Source organism: Delphinapterus leucas, chromosome 1 (assembly GCF_059928025.1).
Source record: "Delphinapterus leucas isolate spDelLeu-1000000601 "Yukka" chromosome 1, BTC_Dleu_Yukka2, whole genome shotgun sequence".
NCBI lineage: Eukaryota > Metazoa > Chordata > Mammalia > Artiodactyla > Monodontidae > Delphinapterus > Delphinapterus leucas.
This window is the reverse complement of record NC_143129.1, coordinates 82,197,107-82,209,993: the sequence shown is the minus strand read 5'-3', so window position 1 is coordinate 82,209,993 and position 12,887 is coordinate 82,197,107. Positions and strand designations below refer to the sequence as shown.

Sequence of the window (12,887 nt, the reverse complement as noted above, 5' to 3'; positions counted from 1 at the left end):
GATCACTTTGATTTGTGATAGGCTTTGAAAGGAAATGTAGAATTTAAATTAAAACAAACTATGGGGATGGTAACATGGTAGGAATATATAAAAAACAAATGTGGGGATTCTGGGAAGTTGCAGAGTAGGAAGCACCAGAAATTTGTCTTCCCACCTAGACAACAACTGTATCAGTAGAATCTGTCTGACATAACTATTTCGGAACTCTGGAGGCTATTGAAGGCTTGCAACTTCCAGGGGAAGACGTGGATCATAAATTACAGTTAATTCCAGTCAATTTCAAATCTTAGTTTAGCAGAGGCTACCCATCTCCCATTCCCTCACCCCATGGCAGGAAGCCATGCATGTGTTCTTAGAGCAGCTTACATGCCCCTTACTAGGAGTTAGCGTGGGCAATAAGGACTCTGTCCTCCAAATATCAGATATCAGGGATCTGCATTCTGATCATGGAGGTACAGACACAGAGGCCATTATTGTAACCTCCCTGGTTTGCTGCAAGCCTTTCCCCTTCTGGTGACTTCCAGGTGATTTAAAGGGCTTATGCCTTTTCCCTCCTCTTCATTTTCCTTTCCCCTCTTTTTGGAGCCAGATACCAAAGACTAGGACATTCAAAAGTAACTACATACACAGGGGAAATTAGAAGGTTATTGTAGATGCCCAAGGAAAGGCACAGGCTCCGAAAAGACTTGAGAAGACCTTAATTTTACACTTTAGGCTGATCCTCAGCACAAAAATAGCCTACAACAATTAAAAAAAAAAAAAAGCATTACACCACACACAAAAATCAACTCAAAATGGATTAAAGACTTGACCGTAACTTCTGAAACAGTAAAACTACAAGAAGAAAGCAGAGGGTAAGCTCCTTGACATTGGTCTTGGCAATGTTTTTTTTGGACTTGACACCAAAAGTACAAGCAACAAAAGCAAAAAAATCAACAAGTAGAACTACATCAAACTAAAAAGCTTCTGCACAGCAAAGGAAACCATCAATAAAATGAAAAAGCAACACATGGAATGGGAGAAAATATTTACAAACCACATATCCAATAAGTGATTAATATCTAAAATACACAAGGAACACACATATTAATAACTCAACAGCAAAAAACCAAATACCCAATTTAAAAATGGGCAAAGGACCGGAACAGACATTTTTCCAAAGAAAACATATAAGTGACCAACAGGTATAGGAAAAGGTGCTCAACATCACTAATCATCAGGGAAATACAAATCAAAACCACAATAAGATAATGCTTCATACCTGTTAGGATGGTATTATCAAAAAGATAAGAGATAACAAATGCTAGCAAGAATGTGGATAAAAGGGAAACTTTGTACACTTGGTGGGAATGTAAACTGGTATAGCCACTATGGAAAACAATATGGAGGTTTCTCAAGAAATTAAAAATAGAACTACCATATGATCTAACAACCCCGTTTCTGGGTGTACATCCAAAGGAAAAAAATCATTATTTCAAAGAGATATCTGTATTGTCATGTTTATTGCAGCACTTTTCACAGTAGCCAAAGTATAGAAACAATATAAGTATCCATCAATGGATAAATGGATCAAGAAAAAAAATTTTACTCAGTCTTTAAAAAGACAGAAATCCTGTCATTGTGACAACATGGAAGAATCTGGAGGGCATTATGCACTGGAGATATTTCACCTGGAGGTGAAATAAGCCAGAAAGAAAGACAAACATTGCATAGTATCACTTAATGTAAAATCTAAAAAAACTGAGCTCCTAGAAACAGAAAGTAGAAAAATGTTTGCCAGGGACTGGGGGGTGGGAGGAAATAGGGAGAGGTTGGTAAAAGGGTACAAACTTTCAGTTACACGATGAATAAGGTTTGAGGGTCTAATGTACAACGTGGTGACGATAGTTGATAACCCTGTATTGCTACCTACTTTTTTTTTTTTTAAGTAGAGTTGATTTACAATATTGTGTTAGTTTCAGGTATACAACAAAGTGATTCGGTTAGATAGATAGATTGATATAGATAGATATATTCTTTTTTTCTGATTTTTTCCTATTATAGGTTATTACAGATGCTGAATATAGTTCCCTGCACTGTTACAGTAAATACTTGTTTATTTTATATATGGTGATGTGTATCTGATAACACTGTATTGTACAATTGAAATCTGCTAAGAGAATAGATCATAAATGTTCTCTCTCACACACACACAAAGGTAAATATATGTTAGGTGATGGATGTGTTAATTAACATGATGGGGGGAATCTTATCGCAGTGTATACATATATCAAATCATCATGTTGTATAAATATTTTACAATTTTGTCAGTTATACCTAAATAAATCTGAAGAAATGAAAAAACCCAGCAAACTCTGGGTAAGGGGCATAATCTGATTTCCAGAGTTACCATATCATTAGATTCAAATGTCTAATTTTCAGTCAAAAAAATCATAAGATGGGCTTCCCTGGTGGCACAGTGGTTGAGAGCCCCCCTGCCGATGCAGAGGACGCGGGTTTGTGCCCCGGTTCGGGAGGATCCTGCATGCCACGGAGCGGCTGGGCCTGTGAGCCATGGCCGCTGGGCCTGCACGTCCGGGGCCTGTGCTCCGCAACAGGAGAGGCCACAGTGGTGAGAGGCCCGCGTACCGCAAAAAAAAAAAAAAAAAAAAATAAGACATATAAACAGTTCAGTATGCTGACTCAAAGGAAAAAAAAAAAGACAGAAACTGCCCAGAAAGACCAGATGGCAGACCTAGTAGACAAAGACTTTAAAACAACTATCTTAAAGATTCCCAAAGAACTAAAGGAAGATGTGGAGAAAGTCAGGAAAATGATGTATGAACAAAATGGAAATATCAGTAAAGAGGTTGAAAACTTAAAAAGAAATCAAAAAGGAATTCTAGAGCTGAAAGTATAATAACTGAAATTAAAAAATTTACTAGAGGGATTCAAAGGCAGATTTGAGCAGACAAAAGAATTAACAAACTTGGAGACAGGACAAATTGAAATTATTGAGTCTGAGGAACAGAAAGAAAAAAGATTGAAGAATAATGAACAGATCCTAGGGAACTGTGGGATATCAACAAAAGTGAAACAACGTATCCATTTTGGGCCTTCCAGAAGAGAAAGCAAAAGGGGCAGAGAGATTATTTGAAGAAATAATGGCCAAAAACTTCCCAAGTTTGATGAAAGATATACATATAAATATCCAAAAGCTCAATGAACTCCAAATAGGATGAACTCAAAGACACACACACTGAGTCACATTAAAATCAAACTGTTGAAAGTCAAAGACAAAGAGAGACCTTGAAAGCAACAGAAGATAAGCCACTTGTCCCATATGAGAGATGCTCAATAAGATTATCAACAAATTTCTCATCAGAAACGTTGGAGGCCAGAAGACAATGAGCTGATATATTCAAAGTGCTAAAAGAAAAAAAAAACAACAAACCTGTCAACCATGAATTCTATATCTGGCAAAACTATCTTTCAAAAGTGAAGGAGAAATTAAGACATTCCCAGATAAACAAAAGCTCAGGGAGTCTTTACCACTAGGCCTGTCCTGCAAGAAATGCTAAAGAGTGTCCTACAGGTAGAAATGAAAGGACACTGGACAGTAACCCAAAGAAGTATGAAGAAATAAAGATGTCAGTAAAGGTAAACATATGGGCAATTACAAAAGCTAGTATTATAGTAAAAATGGTTTGTAACTCCATTTTTTGTTTTCTACATGATTTAAGAGACTAATACACTTTATTATTTTTTTTCCCAATGAGGTATATACTTTCTTTTTTTTGAGACTAATACACTTTCAAACATTAGTCTAAAAATGAGTATTAGTATAACTTTGGTTTGTTACTCTACATTCTGTTTTGTACATAATTTAAGAGACTAATGCATCATAATTAGTTTAACTTTCGGGGCACAAAATGTATAAAGATGTAATTCTGTAACATCAAGAACTAAAAGGGGTGGGATAGAGCTATACAGAAGCAGAGTTTTCCTATTTTATTCAAGTTAAGTTGGTATAAATTCAAATTAAAGTGTTATAACTTTAGGATGTTAAATGTAGTCCCCATGGCAACAACAAAGAAAATAGTTACAGAATATACAGAAAAGGAAATGAGAAGAGAATTAAAACATTTCAGTATATTTATGTTTGGTTTGAACATAAATTCCACAATTTATTGGCCAGTTTAACTTTGACTCCCATAAAGAGAGGATAATATTTGCCTTACAGGATCAAGCAAGAGAAAGTGCAAAATGTTTTGAAAGCTTTATGTTATACTAATAAAATATGAAGAGGGAGACAAAAGAGATGAAATGGCTCCCATCAAGTTTACAGAGTCAGTGGTTACTGCCAGAAGTCCAAATTTAAGTGGGTGGGTTTTGTCTTAATATCAATACCAGATATTTTAGAAGACAACAGTGTGCCACTGGTGGTTGGGGGAGCATAGAGAGAGGCAGGCTCTCAATGAAAACAGCTTAAACTATATTTTCCTACTGTTAAAATAGGACATTGGTCTCCCAGTTTATTTCCTTTTGTACCAAAAGTAAATAATTCTTTGTGGTTATATGACTAGATATAATTTTTAAAAAGCAAAACAAAAGTTTTTCTTTTTTAATAACAGCCTGTGTTAATAAAAACCACAAAACCTGACAAACGAGTCTTTCTGATACACTTGCCCTATTCACAATGGCAATACTAGTGACGAGATTTATTGTTCATTTTGTGCTATCAGGAAACTAAAAGACCAGGTCGTGACCTAAATTATAAATTACACTTTTAATCTTTTGATTTTAATAAAATGTTTTAGAACTGAGCAACTTTCAAAGAGGAGCAATTTTCTCCCTCTATAGCCATTCATCCACAAGTTGTTTACTGACTTATTGTGACTGATTTTTTTTAACTTACTGATTGTTCACTGAGATTTTTTTACCAGCTTTAAAAATGTTTGCACTTCCAATCTCCCATTGCTAATAAATTACAATGAGTAAATTATAACTGATGAAGGGTCATTAGTAAGCTTGAAAAGCTTAGCATTAACATATTTTATAATTTAAAATGAAAGTTTTATTCAGTTTATCATTTTTATATACGTATGAAGAGTGACATTGTTTGAAAGAACATAATTAGTAAGTACAAGAATATTGTTAGCAGCACTATTCATAATGGACTCCTGAATGTCCATCTACCAGTAGAATGAATGGTCATATATTCATATAATGAAATACTATCTTGCAATAAACTGAATTAAATTATATGCAACAACATGGATGAATTTCAAACATATTGGACAAAAGACTACATGACAGTAGTAATCCCAAAACATAAAGTTTAAAAACAGGCAAAACTAAAATATATTGTTTAGGGATATATACACATGTTAAAACTACAGGGAGGTAGGACAGCATGTGATTAGGGAAGGGCACAAGATGATGCCTCCAGGATTCTTTTAATGTTCTATTGATGGTGGTTCCATGAGTGTTTGCTTTAAAATTCCTTGTTAAATTTTACATATGTGTTTTATACACTTTTTTGAATGTGCTATATTTCACAATTTTTGAAAAGTTAAACAATAAAACACACAACTGGATGTCCAGCTCTGGTACTTGTTTCAAAACATCTGAGTTCATTTAAAGGAGATGGGATTTTTTTCAAATATTTGTGATTTTTCTAGCTGCAAACCACTGAAATTATTACAAACATCCAGCTCATGTTCTTTTTTCCTAGAAACTGTCTCTCTTCACAGACTAACTCTTGCTTATCTTCAGAATTCAGGTTAAGAGTTATCCCCTCCCAGAAGTCTTTCCCAGTATATCTTCTCCTTCCCTCTCCCACCTACTACTTTCTACACCCATCCAAGTTAGATGTCTTTCTTTGTTCCCTCAGTACTCAGAACATAGTTATGCATATATCGCACTGTACTCCAACAGTCCACTGACTTTCCTGACCCCCTCCTAACTTCTCCAGCCATCCCCAGGCAACTAGACTATAAGTAATCTCAAAAGCAGGGACTATTGTTTTTGTTCTCTTCTAATATTCAGCACTTGACATATATGAGGCATTCAATAAATTTTTGGTGACTAAACGAATGAAAATATATTTCCCTAATACCAATGAACAATACTTCTTGTCGATTTTTACTCCAGTGACATGAGAAATATGGTGAAAAGCTTTTATGTCACAGTGCTTAGTAAGCACTCAATAAATGGCATTATTAAGCAAGAGCTTTGCAAGGAAGGGAAAAGGGTTAAAAAACACTATCCAAATTTAAAAGATTATGGCCAAAAGTCAAAAGTATTAGTAGGTTCACTCCTCTTACAGGTAACTTAATTATAAAGATTTTCATAAAGAAGTTTTAAATATATTAGTAATTTAATTAAAGCATTAACTGTCCATGAATCAATACAAATATCTATATCAAAACTCTTAACAAAGGCAATAATGACAAATAAACAGGATCTTGATTCCAACAGGAAATAAATCTATTTTATTTTGGTCAGGCTGGTGGTCAAGTTTAATTTTCTCAGTTGAGGTCAGTGTTATTGAACTGAGGTAACATCTAATTTTAAACGTATTTGAAAGGTTAGACTCTTCAACATAAAAATTTCTTGATTATTTCACAAGACAATGAAGCTTAATATTTTAAACTAGTCTGTGGCAGCTACTACTCAGAAGACTCTTAAGAAAGGATGACAGTAATATTTCACAAGCAATCTGACTATATGACCTGCTGTCATTTTTTTCTAGGCCTACAATTCTTGAAATATTAGTCTCATTATGTTATTTTTTACATATAGGCTTTTTAAAACATAATTTAAAAAATTATAGCATTAGGTTCTATACTTTAAACTTTACGAAACTCTTCAGCAAAAGTTAACTTTGAGACATTGGGATGCAAAGTTTAACATCTGGCAATTTTTTTTTTGACATGTCACAAATAAACCATGAAAAAACAAGAAATTACATACATACCAAAACATATACTCACAAAGAACACAGAGCAAAAATATCCTTCAATTGTACACAAAAATGAAATGGACGTTGCTGTTTTCATCAGGCTGATCCTCTTTTACTTAAAGGAAAGAGTCTAAGTCTCGCCTGGCACTTAAAATCATTCCTACTCTGATCTAATTTGTCAATTCTGAATCTCATGGTTTTCTAAAAACACCATCTACTTCAGTCATACTGGTACTCAATTATCTCCCAAATTCATCAAGCTCATGAAACCTTTGCTCACTCATCCAGAATGTGTTCCCTTCCCTTCTTCCATTTATGTAAATCCTATCCATTCTTACAGGCCCAGCTGGTTTTACTGCCTTCTGTTCTTCCCCAGATTATTTCCACTTATGATGATCTCTCCTCTCTCCAACTTCCTCTGCTCTTACTGTTCTAACTTGGAAACACTTGCTGTTTTTTAGTTGTCGTTTACTTCTTTAAAAATCTTTTGAATTGTGAAATATAATGCACACACAGAAGAGTACACAAAAGTGAAAAGCTCAGTGATTTATCCCCAAGTGCATATCCATGAAACGTTCCCCAAGTAGAGAAATAGAAAACTGTTAGCACCCAGAAACCCCTTCATGCTCTTGTCTAATCACTAAAACTCCCCTCCTCCCCTGCTCCTCACTACCCTAACAACTATGGTAATCCCCTTCTTGCTTTTCTGTATGTTTTACCACCTAAATATGCAATCCCAGATACCATAGTTTAGTTTTTTGAATTTTATATACACATAATCATACAATATGTATTTTGTGTCTGGCTTCCTTTGTTGAACATATATGAGAATCATACATGTTTTGTAACAATGTTCATTTTCATTCTATATAAAAATATATTTATACTCATTTAAATAAATGAATGATTCATTTTTATCCACTCTTCTGTTGATGGAGCTTTGGGTTACTTAATTTTTTTTTTTTTGGGTTACTTAATTTTTAAAAAGACGTATTATTTGTTTCCCCAGCTAGAATGCAAGTTTCTTGAGGACAGGGACAATATATTATACTATTTTATATTTACCTTAGTATTTGTATAATGCTAAGCACATTAAACATTGATTAAATAAATCAACAAGTGGTTTGAGAGATAAGAAGAAAATAAGTTGAGCTGGAAATCAATGTAGTATTTTTTAGAGAAAGTTATGTAGCTGGCATTTTGGAACAACTATTACTACTTTAATAAATCAGAAGGTTTGACCTCTCCTATTTATGTACGCCTAAGGATTTATCATTTCTCATTCTTTCTGAGCCAACTGAAAGTTAAAAACTTAATTTATCAGCTATCCAAAAATAAAATTCAAACAATTCAAAAGGTGGATATTATCTGCCCATCTTTATACAGTATTTCACCAATATGTTGAATATGCACTATGATCATAGCGCTAAACAAGCTCCTTTATTTTTTTATCCCATTTCCTTAAGTTTATATTAACTATTATAAATTTAGAAACACACAAAGACAAGTCCAAAGGCAGTTTTGCTACAGAACAGAAGCAAAAATTCTAGTACCTAGGTTCAGCAGGAAATTAATCATTCCTATTCAAAACTAAAACAAACAAAACAGCTTTTTAGATCTAATATGCTCTTCTGTTTTAGTGATTGAATGTTTCCTAGGCACCGTGTAAACATCTCAAAATAGTATTTATACCACCTAATCTTCAGACCTACTCTGACTTTCTCTTAGAGAGTCAGTTTTGCTTTTTCATTTATTTGACTTTTATAAAACTAGACCCTCACCAACTTTCTCAGCAAACAGGAATATATTCTTCCGGGCAAGATTTTATGATATATTTGCATCTTGGCCAAGTACACATGGGCATGTCTCTAACGTTAGTTTTAATAATACACAGGCTATAACAAGTCTTTTAATTTCTGTTCAAGTTGGTTATTTGACATGACAAAAATCAGAGAAGGGAAAAGTGGTAAAGAAAAACTAAACTAAACTAAAATAAGGGTATTCTCAAGTTGAGGAGTCAATGTAGAAAAGAACAGATATTACTAGATGTATGTAACCAATTCATTTCTAAGAACAACAATCAAAGCCACATTTAGTATTTTTTTAATATAAAGTAACATTTTAATTTGATAAGTTTTCAAAACTGAGACCAATAATAAATATGCCTCTTTTTGTACTCACCAAAGTCTTCTTAACAAGGAAGTAGATTATTTAAAATATTATTTGTATATCCTTTTTTTTTTTTGGCTGCACTGCACAGCATGTGAGATCTTAGTTCCCCAACCAGGGATCAAACCCTCGCCCCCTACTTTGGAAGCGCGGAGTCTTAACCACTGGACCACCAGGGAAGCCTCTATTTGTATATTTTTATAACCTCTTCATTAGCGAAGAAAGTGATGGGAAAACACAATAAAAAGTTAAATTACAAGTGAAGGATAATGTATACTACTAATAGAAAAGCCAAGAAAATATTTGGTTGTATCACAAGATTTGCTATCTCGACTAATTTCATTATAAAATAGATGTTCTGTTAATAAGGGAAAAATTAGAAAAAAGAGAAAGCTGTAATTAATTTTAAAACATTTTCTAAAATAATCCTCATCAATTGTTGATATTTAACTTCTAAAAATCCACAGAATAGAGGGACTTCCCTGGTGGTCCAGTGGTTAAGACTCCTTGCTCCCAGTGCAAGGGGTCCAGGTTCCTGGTCAGAGAACTAGATCCCACAGGCCACAACTAAGGTTTTCATGCTGCAATTAAAGATCCCACGTGCCATCAACTAAAGATCCTGCACGCGGCAACAAAGATCCCACATGCTGCAGCTAAGACCCGGCGCAGCCAAATAAATAAATAAATATTTTTTTAAAAAATAGCTGTTCTGCTTGTCCAAAACCACTAATAAAAATAAAGATACACAGAATAGAAGTTATTCTTCTGTATTATAAGAAACCAACCCCTGTTTATTTTTGTAAGACAGCTAATCATACATGTTCCTTGTCTTCTCATTTAAAAGACTTTTCTCCCCAAAGCTCAAGAAGACTTCAATGTGTGAGCCCTCTTTCTTAGTTTAATAAGAGGTTATAAAAAAAAAAAAAAAAAAAAAGAGGTTATTTCACCATCAATCTCACTTGGGAAACTACAAGTACAAACACTTTATACTGTGTTACATCTTCTAAAATTCTGGAGTAATTTTTTAATTAAATTATACTTCAAGAATTATACTTCTGGATTTTACCCTCCAAGTATCAACCATCCTCCCAAACTCCCCCATCCCCCAGATGGCTGAAGCACAATTCTAAGGCCAATTTAGTATTAATGAAAATATTTTATCAGATTACTTCCTAAAAACATTCCAATATTTAAGTCTTTGAGACAGCCTAGCAAATCCAATTGCATTACCTCTTTATCTTTTAGTCCCAGGAGCAATACTTCTTCCATAAGCGTGAGGCGGATATCCTTAGAGTCTTCAGTGTCCTCATTGTCTTGACTTCTGTCTTGATTAGTGTCTTCCTCACTTTCCACCTTCTTTTCAGAGTTCTTCCCTCCTTCTGTACGACGGGCCCGGTGAGTTAAAGTGGTCATTCTTACCTGTCTCTGGAGGGGGTGATGAAAAAATATCTATATGTGTGCTTATGTAAATAAACATCTAGATATTCATACATGCATACTAAAAATATATACAGGTAAGAAATATTTACAAACTTAAATAAAGGAAAGAGTAATTACCAGAAAAAATTAGGTGGATAACAATATCTTTTCCAAAGTACAATAGGTTGAACTCCACTGGAGGCATTGACAAGAAATCAAATCATTAATTCTAAAGACCAGTAGAAAGGACCAACTTTTTTTTTTTTTTTTTTGCGGTACGCGGGCCTCTCACTGTTGTGGCCTCTCCCGTTGCGGAGCACAGGCTCCGGATGCACAGGCTCAGCGGCCATGGCTCACGGGCCCAGCCGCTCCACGGCATGTGGGATCTTCCCGGACCGGGGCACGAACCCGTGTCCCCTGCATCGGCAGGTGGACTCTCAACCACTGCGCCGCAAGGGAAGCCCAGGACCGACTTTTAAGCCTGCTGATTTCTTGTGCATAACCTAATCACATAATCATTGTGATTCCTTTCACAAAATGGATTCTCCCCAAGTTAAATAATATGGAACAGCAAAAAATTGTGAGCATCCAGCTCCGAAGAGCACACAGTAATTTATGTGCAATTTCTATAAATATTCAACAGTTCATTATAAAACACACAAAAAAATAGTAAAAAAAAATTAAGAAAAACTAAATAGAAATATATGTTCTAATATTTCCTTCCCAAACCCTAATGACTCATTTCATGCATTCACTTTGGAGATTACCAGTCTAGAGAATAACACTCAGAAGATCATGTGTAGTAATTCCATATGGCTAGAAAACTTTCATCTCTATCCCTAGGCTAGCCACCTTGCAAATACACAAACAGCTGACAACAAAAAGCACTGGCAAGAGAATGTTAAAAGATTAGCAGATTCTTTCTCAAGTACAAAAAAAATCAGAGCACAAGCCCTTTTATACCATGCACTATAGTTGTTTTAAAAATCTACAGTCAAGAGAAATTGCACTACCATGTGTGATAAAGTTTAAAGTTAGCGTACTTTAGATATATCTAAATGTCAGTTTTTAAGATGAAATACAATAAATATTTTAAATCAGCAATTACTGAAAATAGCTTTTTCAAGATCAAAAGAATGCATTCAAGAGACTGGATCCCATTCTATCTTCTAGCAATATCTCCATTACTCCCAATTATGTACTGTTAAACCATTTCTCAAACATGTCCATGCCTTCCACCTCTCTCCTTTGTACAGGCTGGAGTTCTCTCCCTTTTCCCTTCCTTTCTAAATTCTACACATTCTTCAAAGTCCTATTGAGGACCCACTGTAAAGCCTTCAGTGAATCTGCTTCTCCATTACCCCTATGTCCCATAGCCAGAATAGGTCTCTCCTCAGCTGTACTTTCACACAACTTTATTTATACTTACTTCCTTTAAAGTATTTATTATAGTCTTTCTTTTGGTATGGCTGTCTCTCAACTGTAAACTTCTTGAGGGCAGGGATATTGTCTTCTTGGGTTTTTATATTCTCCATAGCAACTAGCACAATGTCTTTAACGTTGTAACTGCTCGATAAATATATACTGATTAAAATGAATACTCAGAAATGCATGTAAACGTTTAAAAAAGAAATACAAATGAAGTGACTTACAAAAGATTCTTTGTACAAGGCTATATTTCAAATAATTCTTGGCGGGAGGTGGGAAGAAGAGTGAAAGAAGAAGAGAAGCATGAAATAAATGCTTAAAGGCACTAACCCTATCTGGCACGGTGAATAGAGCTCATATCCTAATCCAATCCAAGAAACTTTAAATCTTCAGGGCAAAAAAATAATGGGGCATTTTCTTTGAAAAATTAATCGCCCTTGGACATTTACTAGTTAAAGACCCTATTTGAAAAAAAAAACCCAAGGGCCCCAAAATTAAATAAATAAAAACCTCCCTCTCCCCAAAAAATGAAAAATTTGGAGGTTTTTTTTTTTTTTCGACGTTAGAAAATGTATTGATATTTCCCCCGTTGCTTACCTGACGTTATTTCCTGGGTTACGGCCAAACTCAGGCTGCAGCTTGCGCTCTATTTCAGGGGGACACCTGTCCCCACCCCCACCCCCCACCCCCGTCCGAGTAGGTGAAAAACTTCTCAGCCACGCAGAGAGAACAAACTTCCTGATCCTTCGATGCACAGAAGGAATAACACATCAGCTTCCTCAGGATCACTAGGCAACCTACCTTGGTTTCTTCATTGGACCAATCAGAAACCTCCAAGGTTGAGTTCAGCCAATCGGAGCTTACGAGGGGAGGCTCTCCCCCCGCCCGGCTATTGCGTTGCAATCCAGACAAACACCACCAAAAG

The 12,887-nt window shown here is 35.0% G+C and overlaps 1 protein-coding gene across 4 annotated transcripts in view; it reads right to left on the bottom strand.

Annotated features, from left to right (window-relative positions):
* GOLPH3L (golgi phosphoprotein 3 like) overlaps window positions 1-12,665 on the bottom strand; it is a 42,971-nt gene extending 30,306 nt beyond the window's left edge. For 2 of the 4 annotated variants that reach the window (XM_022564228.2, XM_022564230.2), the window contains exons 1-2: window positions 12,560-12,665; window positions 10,346-10,540 (exon numbers count right to left, since the gene is read on the bottom strand). In XM_022564228.2, the coding sequence (XP_022419936.1) occupies window positions 10,346-10,528 (183 nt within the window). In that variant the 5' untranslated portion in view covers window positions 10,529-10,540; window positions 12,560-12,665. Of the gene's footprint in view, window positions 1-6,977; window positions 8,348-10,345; window positions 10,541-11,963; window positions 12,101-12,559 lie in introns of those variants that run through there. The other 2 variants (XM_089916181.1, XM_089916187.1) reach the window with 2 other exon arrangements.
* Window positions 12,666-12,887: the final 222 nt, after the last annotated feature.